Raw genomic sequence first — 13161 nt, forward strand, 5'->3', positions numbered from 1 at the left:
ATAAAGTCTTATTACAGATTAAATTTAATTTCAGCATTCATTGGGATTTAACACGTTTTTATATTACTCTCCATAATGTCTCTGCACACAAAGAAAATCCCCTTTTTCTCATATTTACAACTCACAGGCACCATCTACTGGCTGTAGAATGTGACCTAGTTTCCTCCCCAGCTTCATACAAAATCTGTCACATCTGCACAGCAGCGGCTGTGCAGATGTGAGCAGAGCCAAATCTCTGGTCATGAATTAGCTGAGAGTACGTTCTTGGAAAGGGGAAGCCAAGAAAACAGTATTATGCAATATAACTATTGATTTTTGTTTAGTTTTTTTTTTTTTTTTTTACATATATACATATATACACACATATATATATATATATATATATATATATATATATATATATTTTTTTTTTTTTTTTTAAGTAAACTTGAAGAAAATCAAAAAAAAAAATCAAAAAATGTGCAGTAAATACTGCAAAAACATGGCTTTTTAAAAATATTTTGAAACTATTGATCCTACGTTAAACACTTGAGCCATTAAAAATACTCATCATAGCCATCAGAAGTAAGGGGGCTCCTCTCCAGTGACTCCGTTGTCCGGTCCATTTCCTCCCAGCCATTCCTCATTCAGCTCCCATATGATATCTTGCAATGACAGCACTGGCAGTGAGCTATCCTGGACCACTGGCGGATGTCCTGCATCCCTGCCGTGCTCAAGAGGTGCTGGAGTCGGAATACTCCCCATCTGTGGAACTTCCAGACTCGGAACTTCCAGACAACCCGTTGGGCTGCTCTCTCGGCTGCTGTTGAAGAATCCAGAATCAGGACTGTCTGCTTTGAATGTTTGAAGGAGCTCATGTATGTCTGGATTAGGGTACATGGAGGCGGCTTGCCTGGAGCTTGAGTTGTAGCTTACCATCTCCACGGGAGGCTGATGCCATGCAGGAGCCCCAGTGGAGTTTTGCCAGGGTGGCTGAGGCATGTACTCCCACAGGCTTGAGCTGGAGTTACTGCCCATTGAGCCTCCTGGTTGAATCCCATACGCGGCTCCACACTGTCCATACGCTCCGGTGGCATTGAAGGCAGGAGGAAACTGTCCATTGTTAAACACCTGCTGCATTTGAGGTGCGAAGGCCTGTGTGTGGTGGCCAGCCTGCGGACTGTGCGCTGGGGTCTGAGACTGCCACTGGGCTTTGCTGGATCCTTTTGATTTTAGGGTGCGAGCTCTTCGGTTCTGAAACCACACCTGGACGGGAAATGAAAGAAAAATATGTGAGCTACAGCTAAAGCACTCCATTCTGCTGTGTTAATAATCATCTTTCTCTTTTAAGCAGAAGCTATCAGCTGTCAGTGTGTCTCTTCCCTCAAATAAGCTCCTGATAAAAACAACTGGTGTTATCTCAACAGATAAAGACATACAGTGACCGCGGTATCAAGTCCCCGCACAGCGACAGTGGAAGAGGTACAAAATCCACGAGGGTCTTTCGCCAGCTTGCAGGTCAAATAATGTCATAATTATTGTTATTTTATGTAAACAAAAATGAAATCCTAACCTAATCTAAACTTACAAACTGTATTTATTTCATCTTGATATCTGTCTTGCTCCATCAACAAATATTTACCTGGATGCGGGACTCGGGCAGGCCTGTGGTCTGGGACAGGTTCTCTCTGATGGTGATTCCAGGGTACGGGTCAGTCTCGAAGGTGGCGCGCAGCAGCTCCACGTGTTCTTTGGAGAAGCTGGTCCTCTTCCTGCGACTGGCAGTGCGAGAGGAGCCATTGCCGGAGGCCGCAGGATTGGCATCATCTGTGGAAAGGAGAGAAAGCAGATTATTCCATCAGATCAGACGGGATATATGACCAATTTTCTTGCTTTACTATCTTAGCAGCTACATAAAGATGTAAAATGTGGCAAGCCAGCTAATGGCTTTCTTGTGATCTTGTTGGAGTGAGTCACTGTGCAGTATCCCAGGAAGCTGACTGTTCATCCGGGTGCAGTGTTTCCAGCAGGACAAATGTTTCTTCACTCATCTAAGTGACTCTTTCAGTCTCCAGATATCACTTGGATGACAAACGCTGAGTCCCAATGAACAGATTCAACTTTCTGAGATTTTAAAAATTGTCAACCTGGATGACTGAGCATGCAAAAAGCACAGCACACAGTGCTTTTTGCTGAAAAACCTGAAAACACACAGTTTAGTTTTTCTAAGTTTTCAAATCTGGAGAGCAGCTCTTACCATTAGAGTCCTTCCACATGACAGCAGCTAGAATGGATCTCTGGATGTACAGCAGTTGAGAATGGAGGTCGCTCGTCTTTCCCTCAAAGTGTCTCTGAGTGTCCCCTGTTTACCTCTGGTCACCTTTTATGGGCTGTCACAGGCCTCCACAGGGGATCCCAGTGATGTCACGGCACCTGGATGGCTAACTCGAAGTACCCCCACCCCTTGACTCCGGCCCCACCCACGTACCCATTATCACCTAAGTTGATTGATCGTCGAAACCAGTTAATTAAAATACGACGTGCATGTGATTGTTTGTGTTTCGGGATTGTCGATTGTCACATGATGGCTGCCCAAGAAACAGAAAACATACGGAGCAAGATAGAGCGCGAAGATTAGCCAGCAACTTTTCTGTGCACATATTTATATATCTATACACAGTTATATATTTTATTATGTATTAGTTTGTGTTTTTGCATATATTTTTACTGTGTTAGTGTTATATTTTATTTGTGTTAGTGCTCTGCGGTTTCATTCCAGTAATGTCGCTCAGTGAAATGTGCAGCAGAAGGATATAGTGTTATATTTTCACTTAAAGGAGGCCACTTTAGAAGCCACTTGTCTTTAATCCAAATATGGCAGCAGGGAGTCATGTGATCAGTTTTAAACAGTCTCCTGATGATTAATCAAAACATTAACAATCTTAAAAAGAACAAACACTGTGTTTTTGTCCAATTGAAAAATAGGACTGAGTTGAAGCTTGTCAGTGTCTTTGCTTTGCTCTTCATATGCAAAGCACCAGCTGAACTGTTATCACAAGAGGAAAAACAAAGAGGACCTTCTTGATTAACTGTCCCGGTCCAACAGTAGCCTCAGTAATTGGTGTGTGTGGGGGTGTGGTGGGGAGAGGGGGGCAGATTGTTTAACATGTCCAGGCATTTACTGATGTATGTGGATGCAGTGACCTTTAACCTTTATGTGTCAAACTCTATTTTCTGTCTTTAAACTAAATGACATATTACCTCCTGCACTTACTATGCATCCCCCCTCAAATGTTTGCCTAAGTGTTCGAACACTTTTCCCGCAGCTAGATTTTATTGATTTTTCTAAAATCAAGATATGCGGTGCCAGAGAGCAAAGTGCGCAGATCTGTAGTATGCATTATTAAAACACAATGCAGCTTTGAAGTCTCTGTGAGCTATCTGATACAGGCGTCGACGTTTTAGTGGTTATCTGTTCCTGGAGCAGAATCAATGTCTCGGTGTGTGAGACCGGCTCCTTTAAGTCCCCCTCAGTTTTTTTTTATCTGTGTGTCCTATATCCAAATCCCATCACACATCCATTATCAAAGTCCTGCAAAGTGATGGGACCTCCCATCATGACCAGTGAGGTAATGTTTTTAGCAGAGCAACTTTACCAACTGGAATAAATCCGATTTTTATTTTTAAATAAAATGAAATGCAGATCTGTCTTTGAATATAAATGTTATGGGTGAGTTTGCACACAGTGACGACGTGATTAAAGCCAGCTAAGCAGCTGATCAGCCTACAGGTTGTTCAACTAATGGAAAAGAGTCTTAGTTTGATACCAATGCCTACAGCGAGCTGCACAAACAGCCATCTGATCAGCTTATTAGTCATTTAAATTGCAGAGCCTCTAAAAAGGGAAACAGTAAAAAAGTGCATTGCACCACAGGGGAGCGATTCACTGCAATCTTAATGCTACGATTATGACTATTGATTATTGCGTTATTGCAGGTTTTCTGTTTATTTCCACAAGAGACACATGCAACCTTTTATTACTTTCTTTATAATTGATGTAACGTAATACTGGAAGAAAAATCTACAGGGGGAATTACGGGATTACAGTTTGAATGAAAATTAAATGTATGGTTATGCTAAAGGTACAGAAGTCTCAGAGGTCATTTTTTAAAAATGGGTACAGAAATCTTTCAGAATACTAAAATAAAGTATGACTTTTTCAAATTAACATGAGCTCTCTATACAAAATATATATAATATTTTTTTTTAAATTACAATTTATGCAATTTTTACATTTTATATCAGGAAAACATTAAAAAAAGAAAAGAAAATTGGAGCAGAAGATTTTAAATAAATAAACAGCCCATGTCTATGATTTCTGGGTCTTCAGGCTGCAGTGTATAGAAAACACACGTGGTTCTCTATAGTGGAAGTAGTTACATTAGCACAATTTTTTCTTAATACAGGTTAAAATCATACAGTGCAACAACAATTTAAAAGAGAGAAGAAGAGGAAAACTGTAATAAGATCTGACCAATCATAATATAAAAGTCATTATATATATATATATATATATATATATATATATATATATATATATATATATATATATATATATATATATATATATATATATACATAACATCAACATTTAATTCTCTGTGCAAAAGAGGAGAAGGACATCTGACTTGTTATCAGTGCAGTTCAATAGCCAGCATCCATGATGGGAGGTGCATTAAAGCACAGAGCATAGCTAACGTGTACATTTTTTAGGCATCGAGCTTTATTTAACCAGAAAGTGGAACTCTTGAGATCAACAATCTATTTGAAAAGAATGTCTTCGGTTCAGACAGTCAGCATTAACTTAGCAATTTTTTTGCCAGTGCAAGGTCCACACAGAAAGGGTGCCAGGGTTCAAACCCAGGACCCCCCTGCTGTGAGGCAACAGTGGGCCCAGTAGTTTTCCGTGAAGGCGCTGTTTATTTAAAAAAAAGGCAAATATCATTCTGGATACAACAGCATGCGTTCTGCTGTAAAAGCTGTAAAATGTGCAAGAACAAAAGAACAATTTACATAAGAAAAAACTTCAACACTTTTATGTGCATCTCTGCACTGATTTTAATTTGGTTTGAATATAGCTTATAAATTCACAAAGGATTAATGGAGAGCTAGTTTAGCACAATGCATTATATAAATCCAGTGTGTCTGTTTATGCTGATAACTGTCTTGTATGTGGTGGTTTATAGTTTTAAAACATGACTGCTGTCATTTCTTGACACCTACTGTTTGTCTCAAAGATATTATATGTTAAATTCTTCGCAATGAACTATTATGGCAGCTATAAACAAGTACTGAAAACAACTAGAGAATCAGACCTCATGTCTAAAGACATTCAAAAATCCTTTAACCTTACCTCAGGGTGATCAATTTCAGTCTAAACTCCGTAGCTTTGTAGATGAGTAAAAGCACAGATGTAAAATTCTACAAAAGAAAAAAAACTCAACAAACTCTCGGAGTAAGACATTCAGATTATATTTTAATTATAACTGACATTAATTACTGGTATTCATTTATTATTAGCAATATTTGTTTTGTTTTGTTTTGGGAAATATTCTATTATCATTGGACTTTTCTAGACATTTGTGGAAGAATGCGTCTTTCTGAAGGTCTTGCTGAGTTGAGCGTGGTTCTGTAGCAGGATCCCACCTTTGCAACGAGTCAGTTCATGAAATGTGTTTGCTCCTAGTTATTCCGCGATCAGCTGTAAGCGGTGTTACTGCTAAGTGGAAGCGTTTAGGAGCCACAGCAACTCCGCCGTGAAGTGGCAGACCCCGTAAGGTTACACAGCGGGGCCACCGAGAGCCGAGCGCGCACAGTGCGTAAAAGTCGCGCTGATGACTTCATGTTGAGTCCCAAACAAAACTGCTCTGGAAGCTTCATGGCATGGATTTCTGTGACTGAGCAGCTCCTATGGGTGTAAACGTGACTCAGTCATTTTTCCATATAACCTGTATAATTAACATAAGCAGGACAAGACTGAAACAGTAATTCAGGCCGGTCATTTGCTGCTTTTACCCTGCGCGTTATTTAGTCTTCATAATACCCAGGCTGCCGTGATTATTGAGGCAGGGAAGAAAAATCGCTTTACTGAGATTATTGGATGTCTAGTAGTTAAAAAAAATTAAAAGACAGAGAGAGAGATGAGTTGCATTTTAGTGACGCACAAGCAGTCTCCATCCTTAAATGCGCCAAAGATCTACATCATTTGTGAATTTATATGTATTATTAACATATTTCATTTTAAATGGTATTGTCAGCACCATTGTGCAGCTATAGAGACAACCCATGAACTGGATTTTTTTAGTTTTCAAGTTAATTCATTTATTCAGGGCAATGCAAAAACTCAAAACTCAAAACATGCATGCTGAGACACTGACATGCAGGGCGATTAGAGCGCACCTTTTAAACAGAAGTTAAAACTTAAAAACTTCAAATAAAAAAAACAACAAGCTATATACACGCAGACCAAGTGTTTTCTTCATGCGTTACCCACACTTATTTTTTAACGTTTTATTTTTGTTATTTTTAAATGATCTCTGTTTGGTCTCTATACTTTTACTCCGATCTATTCGTCAACCACTAAGAGTAACGAATCAGGCAGCCGGAGGAGAGGCAGGCTGCGCGCCTCAGCTGTGCTCGTCTTTGGGGTGCGCACAGGTGACTGCCGCTGTGACCAGAGCTCACAGTGTCGCGGGTGAAGCAGTGCGCCTGGCGTGTGGCTCTGAGACTTTCCCCACTCCTGCTTTAAATCACTGCCCCGAGGTAGCTGTTCACAGGAGGACAAAACAACCTCAGAGCACCGGGTAATGCTCCGGACAGTCCCCTGTTTGGAGTGTAAGTATCTCCAGGGTTGTTAAAGAATACCAAACAGGTTTATAACCAACTGATGTTTGTGTTTTACTGCAGTGCATTGTCTCCCTTTGTGTAACTTTCTACATAGAATAAATAAATAGCTGATTTAAAAATAAATGAATAAATAAAAAAGGCTACTAGCACTGTGCCATCAACCCCCTCCCAGCCCATCAGCAGGTTTATCCCTAGGCTTATGCGGACTAGAACAGCAGTAGACTGCAGCCATGGGTACAAGTGGTTGGTGTGATTATTATATAACACTGAAATAAGGTAATTTAACTCATTAAATCAGCTGTATTAAGGTAAAATTGAAATCATCTTTGTTTTCTTATTCTCTTATTTCCTTAAGTGTTTTTTTTTTTTCTGAAATTCACTGAAAATCGCTGTTATCACCAGATTTGTAATTAACAGGTTTTATGTCAGCACATCAGTTTTCTGAATCCTTGCCAAGTCAGCTAATCTTATCAAGATCCATTCAGCCCTCAGTGCTGCACAGAGTAAGCAAACAGTCTGAAGTCCAGTAGAAGCAGAACTTAGCACCTGATACGAAAACATGGTTAGAATTATGTTAGCTTACCTCGCCTAGCTTCAGGCACTTGAAGCTAACATACGAGCTAGTCGAATGCTGAGGGTTAGCATGTAGCTAATGTACCTTTGTTTGACCAAGAAATGTGCCAAACCTACCTCAAAATGTTTTCAAAATGCCTTCAGAGAACTTGCAAAGTACTTCTCCTCCGAATTAAAAAAAAAAAAAAAAAAAGCAAATAAAAATAAGCAGGGAGAAGTTTTTAAACTGATATAATTATCAACAGTTTGTATGTTCAGGCTAAACTAGCTTTGTAGATGAGCAATGCCACAAACTTACAAGATACATGTAAAATAATAAAGTAAACAATAGAATTTGAAACTACAAGAATTAAACTCAAAAGAATTATTTTTTAAACATATTAATGACCACAATTCATTATTGTTTTTGTTAATTTTATATTACAGTTTGGCTGTTCTGATCATGTAATTTATGTTTCCATGGAAACCTTTACTTTATTCAGCATATGTAATTCATTTTTAAGAGGGACCAAAACACCAAAATAATTCACTTTAATGATATTAAGAGGAGATGTTTGGTTATGGACCCGTGAGTGTCTTTAATGAAGCGACACTAAACTAAACTAAACTAAACTATACTATAGGAACCTTGCAATCACTGAACTCTGTATATCAAAGTATTCTAGAGTCAAATGTGATGTCCTCTGTGTGACAGCTAAAGCTGGGGCCAGACTGAACCAGGCAAAGGGACAACAATCCCGAGCAGCAAATCTACAGTAAAATGATTGGAATTATTAGAAAATATTAGGTTTTCTTCACTAATATTGTGTATATACACACATTTTTCATCATATTCTTACATGCATATACCTGAGATTCTTTTATATATATATATATATATATATATATATATATATATATATATATATATATATATATATATATATATATATATATATATTATACCTTTAGAATTAGAAATGCACCAAAATTTTGTTCTGATGTGCACTAACTGGTGGATGTTCTGAATTATAATAGAGAGGCTACTCTATTCTATTGTAAAATAAATAATAGCTTGAGGTGTTGTAATGCTCTGGTCAAAGTCCAGACCTCAACCTGTCTTAAATGCTGTGGTGGGACTTTACGAAAGCTGCAACAAACTTCAATGAACGGAAGTAATGTTGTACAGAAGAGTGGGCCAAAAGTACTCCACAATGATAAGTGAGAAGCTGATAAAGTCATAAAGAAAATTATTTCTGTGAATTTTTGCTAGTCTATGTGGTTCTGCATAAATCATGGGGGTAACCTACTGTAGTTTTCACAGGACTGCGGAGAGTCCTTTTTTCCAACATAATATTTCATTTGACATTTCTTCAGTACTACTCGGTATATAGTGACACTTATAGGACTAAAATTTATAAATGCAATTTTTCAGAATTCATCATTCAGTCTGAATGCCCACCGCTCATTCAAAGTAATGCAGAGCAACCCCAAAACTTAGTAGGAAAGCATGAGACATAGATGTCCCTCTGTCTTCCTCTTCCTCAGACCTGGATCGTTTAACGTTACGTGTAGATATTCAGGTAGGCAACAGTGACAGAGATGGAGAGCGACAGAGAGGAGGCTTGGGGGTTCGCATCAGTGCGCCCAGGACCCCACAGTTACAGCTGGATACCGAGTGCCGCCTGGTGACTGAGTGTGAGAGCTCCCCCTCAACCTATTCCTACTTTAACGTAACATCACTTTAACATAACATCAGTGCTCAAAGTGCCTGCTCAAACCTCAAACCAAAGGAAATGACCTGGGCTACCGGGTGGACAGTCCGCTGATTAATGAAACTATCCTGTCGACTTAAATAAATTAATATATATATATATATATATATATATATATATATATATATATATATATATATATATATATATATATATATATTTAAAAGTAAAGCGATAACTGTCATTATTTCAGTAAAATGTCCACGTTTGTGTAATAATCGACAAAAAAGGAAAAAAAAAAAGGAAAAAAAAAAACTGCCCGGACGGTTTAAATATCCGGGTTTAATTACACGGTCATATTTGTACGGAGCAACGGAGAACTACAGCAGCAGCAGCGATGGCTACAAGTGATGGACGCGATTATTTTCAGAGAACAAGTCTCTTCTGGATGGTCACCGTGTCAGTGGCGCTGATATATTTCGCTGTAAGTTCGTTGAATCACCTGTACTTCGGTACAACTGAGATATTATTACCGTCAGCCTTTTTCTCTCATTTGTAACTGCTCGCGGAGCCCGTAGTTGTGTTGCGCAATATGTACTCCGGGTAATTTTATTTTTCTGAAAACTCGGGGGCTCGGGGAGAGTTTAGTCCTCCCTGTTGTCGATTGCTAATGAATTTTTAAATGGGGAAAATGTTCAAATATCGGCAGGTTATTGTATGGAGTCATTGCCAAGGGTGTCTATGTAAAAGGCTAATCTTATCGAGGTTCATTCAGTTCTCGGTGTGACACAGGTCAAAAAAACAGCTCAAAGTCCACTGTACGTGTTAACATTAGGAGCTGATTCAAAACTCGGTTCAAGTTAGCTTTCTTTCATCAAGGCTGCCCTCGGCCGTGCTCGGTGAACACTGAGCTGTCACGTAAGGGGCGCTCAAGCTAACAGGTGAGCTAGTTTGTACGTGTTGGGGTTAGCTTGTAGCTAATTAACCTTTTGTATGGTCAAAAAAATATGGCAGAGTGACCTCAAAGGATTCATGCCTGCTTTCCAAAGTATTGCCATTAAGGAGAAATGACTCAAACGGGGGTAGATGGAGCATAACAGTTTAAATGTACAAACAGTACGGTGGCCCTAAGGTGCAAACTTTTCAGAACTAAAAATAGGAATGACAGGAATGTTGTGGCTACCTACTCTGAAGTGCTTTTTTTTTTGTGCCTTCTACAATGTCAGTTCTCATATCCATGTTTTCTTAAATGGTGTATTTTGCACCTTGGGAATGGACAATGGCAGCAGTGTGTTCTATTTGTCAACTCGTGTCTTTAAAAAATGTTTTTCATGAATATTTATCATTAGAATTAAGTTGGAAGCTGAAGATTTTTATTTAGTGTTGAAGATCAGTAATTGGATCAGAGACCACAATTATGGCTACGCTTGGCTTTCTTTGGTATAACTCAAACAGCCAAACACGGTGAACAGAACTGATTTTCGTCTATAACTGACATATTTTACGGAATTTTGCACAACAAGTCTGCACTTTGTAGTGCATAAATCGGCTACAGTCATGATCTAAACCGCTGGGAAGAGTCATTCATAGTACCGTGCCAGAGCAGGAAAATGAAATGATACACTTTATTATTGCCACTGTGGAGTCTTCTCATTAAAACAGCAAGTCATTGCCCGTGAGCACCTAGAGAGTCTGATGTTGGCAACTCTTGTTTATATGGGCACCATGGAGGGGACTTTCAGCAGGACAAAATAAGACTTACTGTGGTCATATGCATGCCATGAAATGAGTGTGTCATACAGTCATTAGTTTATTCAAAGACATCTTTGTTTCTAAAGTTCTCACACAGTACTGAGCAGAAGTCCTGAGCCACCCATCCTTTCAACTTATTTCTTTAATTGTTTTAGAAAACTGGGCTGAAGTTTGGCAGTTTACAAAAACGTGCAAACATACATGGAAATGCAGTTTATAGGGCAAAAACAAAGCTTAACTGTCGTCTTCACATTTTGAACTCTCCTGGCCGAGCTTTCATGCGATTTCTTTAAGTAGTCTTTGGGAATAGTTCTCATGACTTGAAGGACATTCCAAAGGTCTTCTTTGATCAGGGGAGAGAAAAAAAAAACTTCAAAAGACCTTCAGAATGATTGCTTATTTAAAGATATTGCCCTTCAAAAAATTAGAAGGGAGTTTTGTTTATTGTATATGGTGTTTTAAACTCCTTTCTGATTCCAGTGCACAGTGTTTGCACCAGATGTAGTCCCATTCGAGCTCCTTGGTCCATTTGGCACCTTCTCCAAAAACCTTGCGGATAACCATCCTGACCTACTGTACAAAGGGTAAGTAATGAAGCACTGACTCCTGCAAACATCCAAACAAAGAATTCTGGTAATGAGGTTTGGTCATTATAGCTTTTGTAATGCAAGCCAATCACTTTAGGAGATCTAAATAGACATTTTTCTAATGATGTGCAAATCACCAGACCCCCCCCCCCCCCCCCCCCACACACACACACACACACACACACACACACACACACAGCCCACACATGTGGATTGTTGACGCCACATTCATAGGTTGCAAATTAGCGCTCATGCTGTGGAGTAATAGGACAGCAATCAGAGCTTAATGTATTGTGGTTTCGGTCACGTGACTCAGCTGCTAAGTCGGTCTGTTCAAAGGAAAGGCAGGTGGAAGCCATCATCGAGTCACTGGTGGTTTGAAATCTGAAACGACTGATCAATTTAAGCTTATCAGTACTCGTGATTAGAACAGCATGAGGGGAAAACTTGTTTTCAGACCAGAGAAGTCCTCACTGTTAACTTGTGGGTCTTTTCCCCTTTTTGGAAGCATGTGCATTATCCTAGTTTGAAATGTTATCACTGGAGAGTTGAGCTTCCTTTTTTCCTGTTTCAGGTGGTGGTTGACCTGTGCTATTCATCTTTGTGAGGCCCTGGTTGCACTGAAGTTGTGCAGGTAAGAATGCAGGAACCTTAACATCCACTAGGTGGTGCTGCAATCTAATTTTTTAGCCCAATTTCATGTCAACATGTACACTTTTGAATTAAAAAAACAAAATGGCCAGCTGCATTCAAATTGTGCATAATTTTCTGTTTAAGGGTTCAACAACCATTGCGCACATGATGAATCTACTTCCTAAACATACACTGTTAACTTTTTCCTGCAGTAACAAAGGCATCAAGGACATGTCCACTCGGTGCCTGTGGTTTATCCAGACCTTTCTGTTCGGCTTCGCCTCCCTCCACCTGCTAATTAAGTACGACCCAGAGCGTTCCAAGCAGGACTGACCTTACAGGAGACGCCTACAGAACAACACATCTGAGTCTAGAGACCCCTTCTTGGGCCCTCAACTTCTTCCACTGTTCACTTTGATTATAAGATCCTGCTGGAGAGCATGAAAAGGAGCAATACTCCTGAGCAGTTTCTTTAATAGTGTTTCTTTTAATATAATTCTGAAGACGTATCTTTGATAGAAACGCTAGAAATTTTCTTACATAGTTTACGAAATCTTTAATTCCTGTAATAGATCAGTTTCATTCCATATTTTCTAGCGCTGAGGGAGGACGGTGCTGCCTTCTCAGAAATTATATATTTTAAAGTTTGTCTTGATGCTGATTACGAGGGATAAGGGTTATTTAAATATGAGTGTTCTCTTGATGAATTTGAGTGCAGTACATGGAACAAAATTTAGAACAGATTACCTAAAGGTGTTTACATTCAGCCTACATGGTGCAGTACAGGTGGGTTGGTTTTGGGGGGTTTCCCTTTTTTCTCAGCTGCTTGGATGAACGTGATGCCTGACAGGTTTGCTGCAGATGGTATTTTGCCATCATCCTCAAAAGTGCTCTTGGATTATATGAAGAGGGGAGATGCTGTCAAATTTGCCTTTCTCAGATTAAAGTGCTGTGATTCATAGTCTTAATGTTGACACTACAAAATGAAGGATGAGTGAACTGAATCCACTGTGGGGTGTTTTCTTTCTTTTTTTTTT

The 13161-nt window shown here is 39.2% G+C and overlaps 2 protein-coding genes across 2 annotated transcripts; one reads left to right on the forward strand and one right to left on the reverse strand.

Annotated features, from left to right (window-relative positions):
* Positions 1-495: 495 nt before the first annotated feature.
* On the reverse strand, positions 496-4585 carry LOC146504978 (uncharacterized). Its single transcript, XM_085183717.1, has 3 exons — positions 2237-4585; positions 1622-1806; positions 496-1245 (listed from the first exon to the last, which is right to left on the reverse strand). The coding sequence occupies exons 1-3, from the start codon at positions 2253-2255 to the stop codon at positions 559-561; spliced, it is 891 nt and encodes a 296-aa protein (XP_085039843.1). The 5' UTR covers positions 2256-4585; the 3' UTR covers positions 496-558.
* A 4907-nt stretch (positions 4586-9492) lies between these two features.
* tmem254 (transmembrane protein 254) lies at positions 9493-13161 on the forward strand. The gene is made up of 4 exons (XM_085183728.1): positions 9493-9636; positions 11385-11488; positions 12066-12125; positions 12337-13161. Exons 1-4 carry the CDS (start codon positions 9550-9552, stop codon positions 12455-12457), a joined length of 372 nt encoding a protein of 123 aa, XP_085039854.1. The 5' UTR covers positions 9493-9549; the 3' UTR covers positions 12458-13161.

The sequence above is a fragment of the Neolamprologus multifasciatus genome, chromosome 13 (assembly GCF_963576455.1).
Source record: "Neolamprologus multifasciatus chromosome 13, fNeoMul1.2, whole genome shotgun sequence".
In the NCBI taxonomy this organism is placed as follows: Eukaryota; Metazoa; Chordata; class Actinopteri; order Cichliformes; family Cichlidae; genus Neolamprologus; species Neolamprologus multifasciatus.

Coding starts and splice junctions, on each gene's coding strand:
- LOC146504978 (XM_085183717.1), bottom strand. Junction 1,246..1,621: donor TGCCCGAGTCCCGCATCCAG/GTAAATATTTGT, acceptor TTTCCCGTCCAG/GTGTGGTTTCAGAACCGAAG.
- tmem254 (XM_085183728.1), top strand. CDS start 9,550: ATGGCTACAAGTGATGGACGCGATTATTTTCAGAGAACAAGTCTCTTC. Junction 9,637..11,384: donor TGGCGCTGATATATTTCGCT/GTAAGTTCGTTG, acceptor TTCTGATTCCAG/TGCACAGTGTTTGCACCAGA. Junction 11,489..12,065: donor CCTGACCTACTGTACAAAGG/GTAAGTAATGAA, acceptor TTCCTGTTTCAG/GTGGTGGTTGACCTGTGCTA.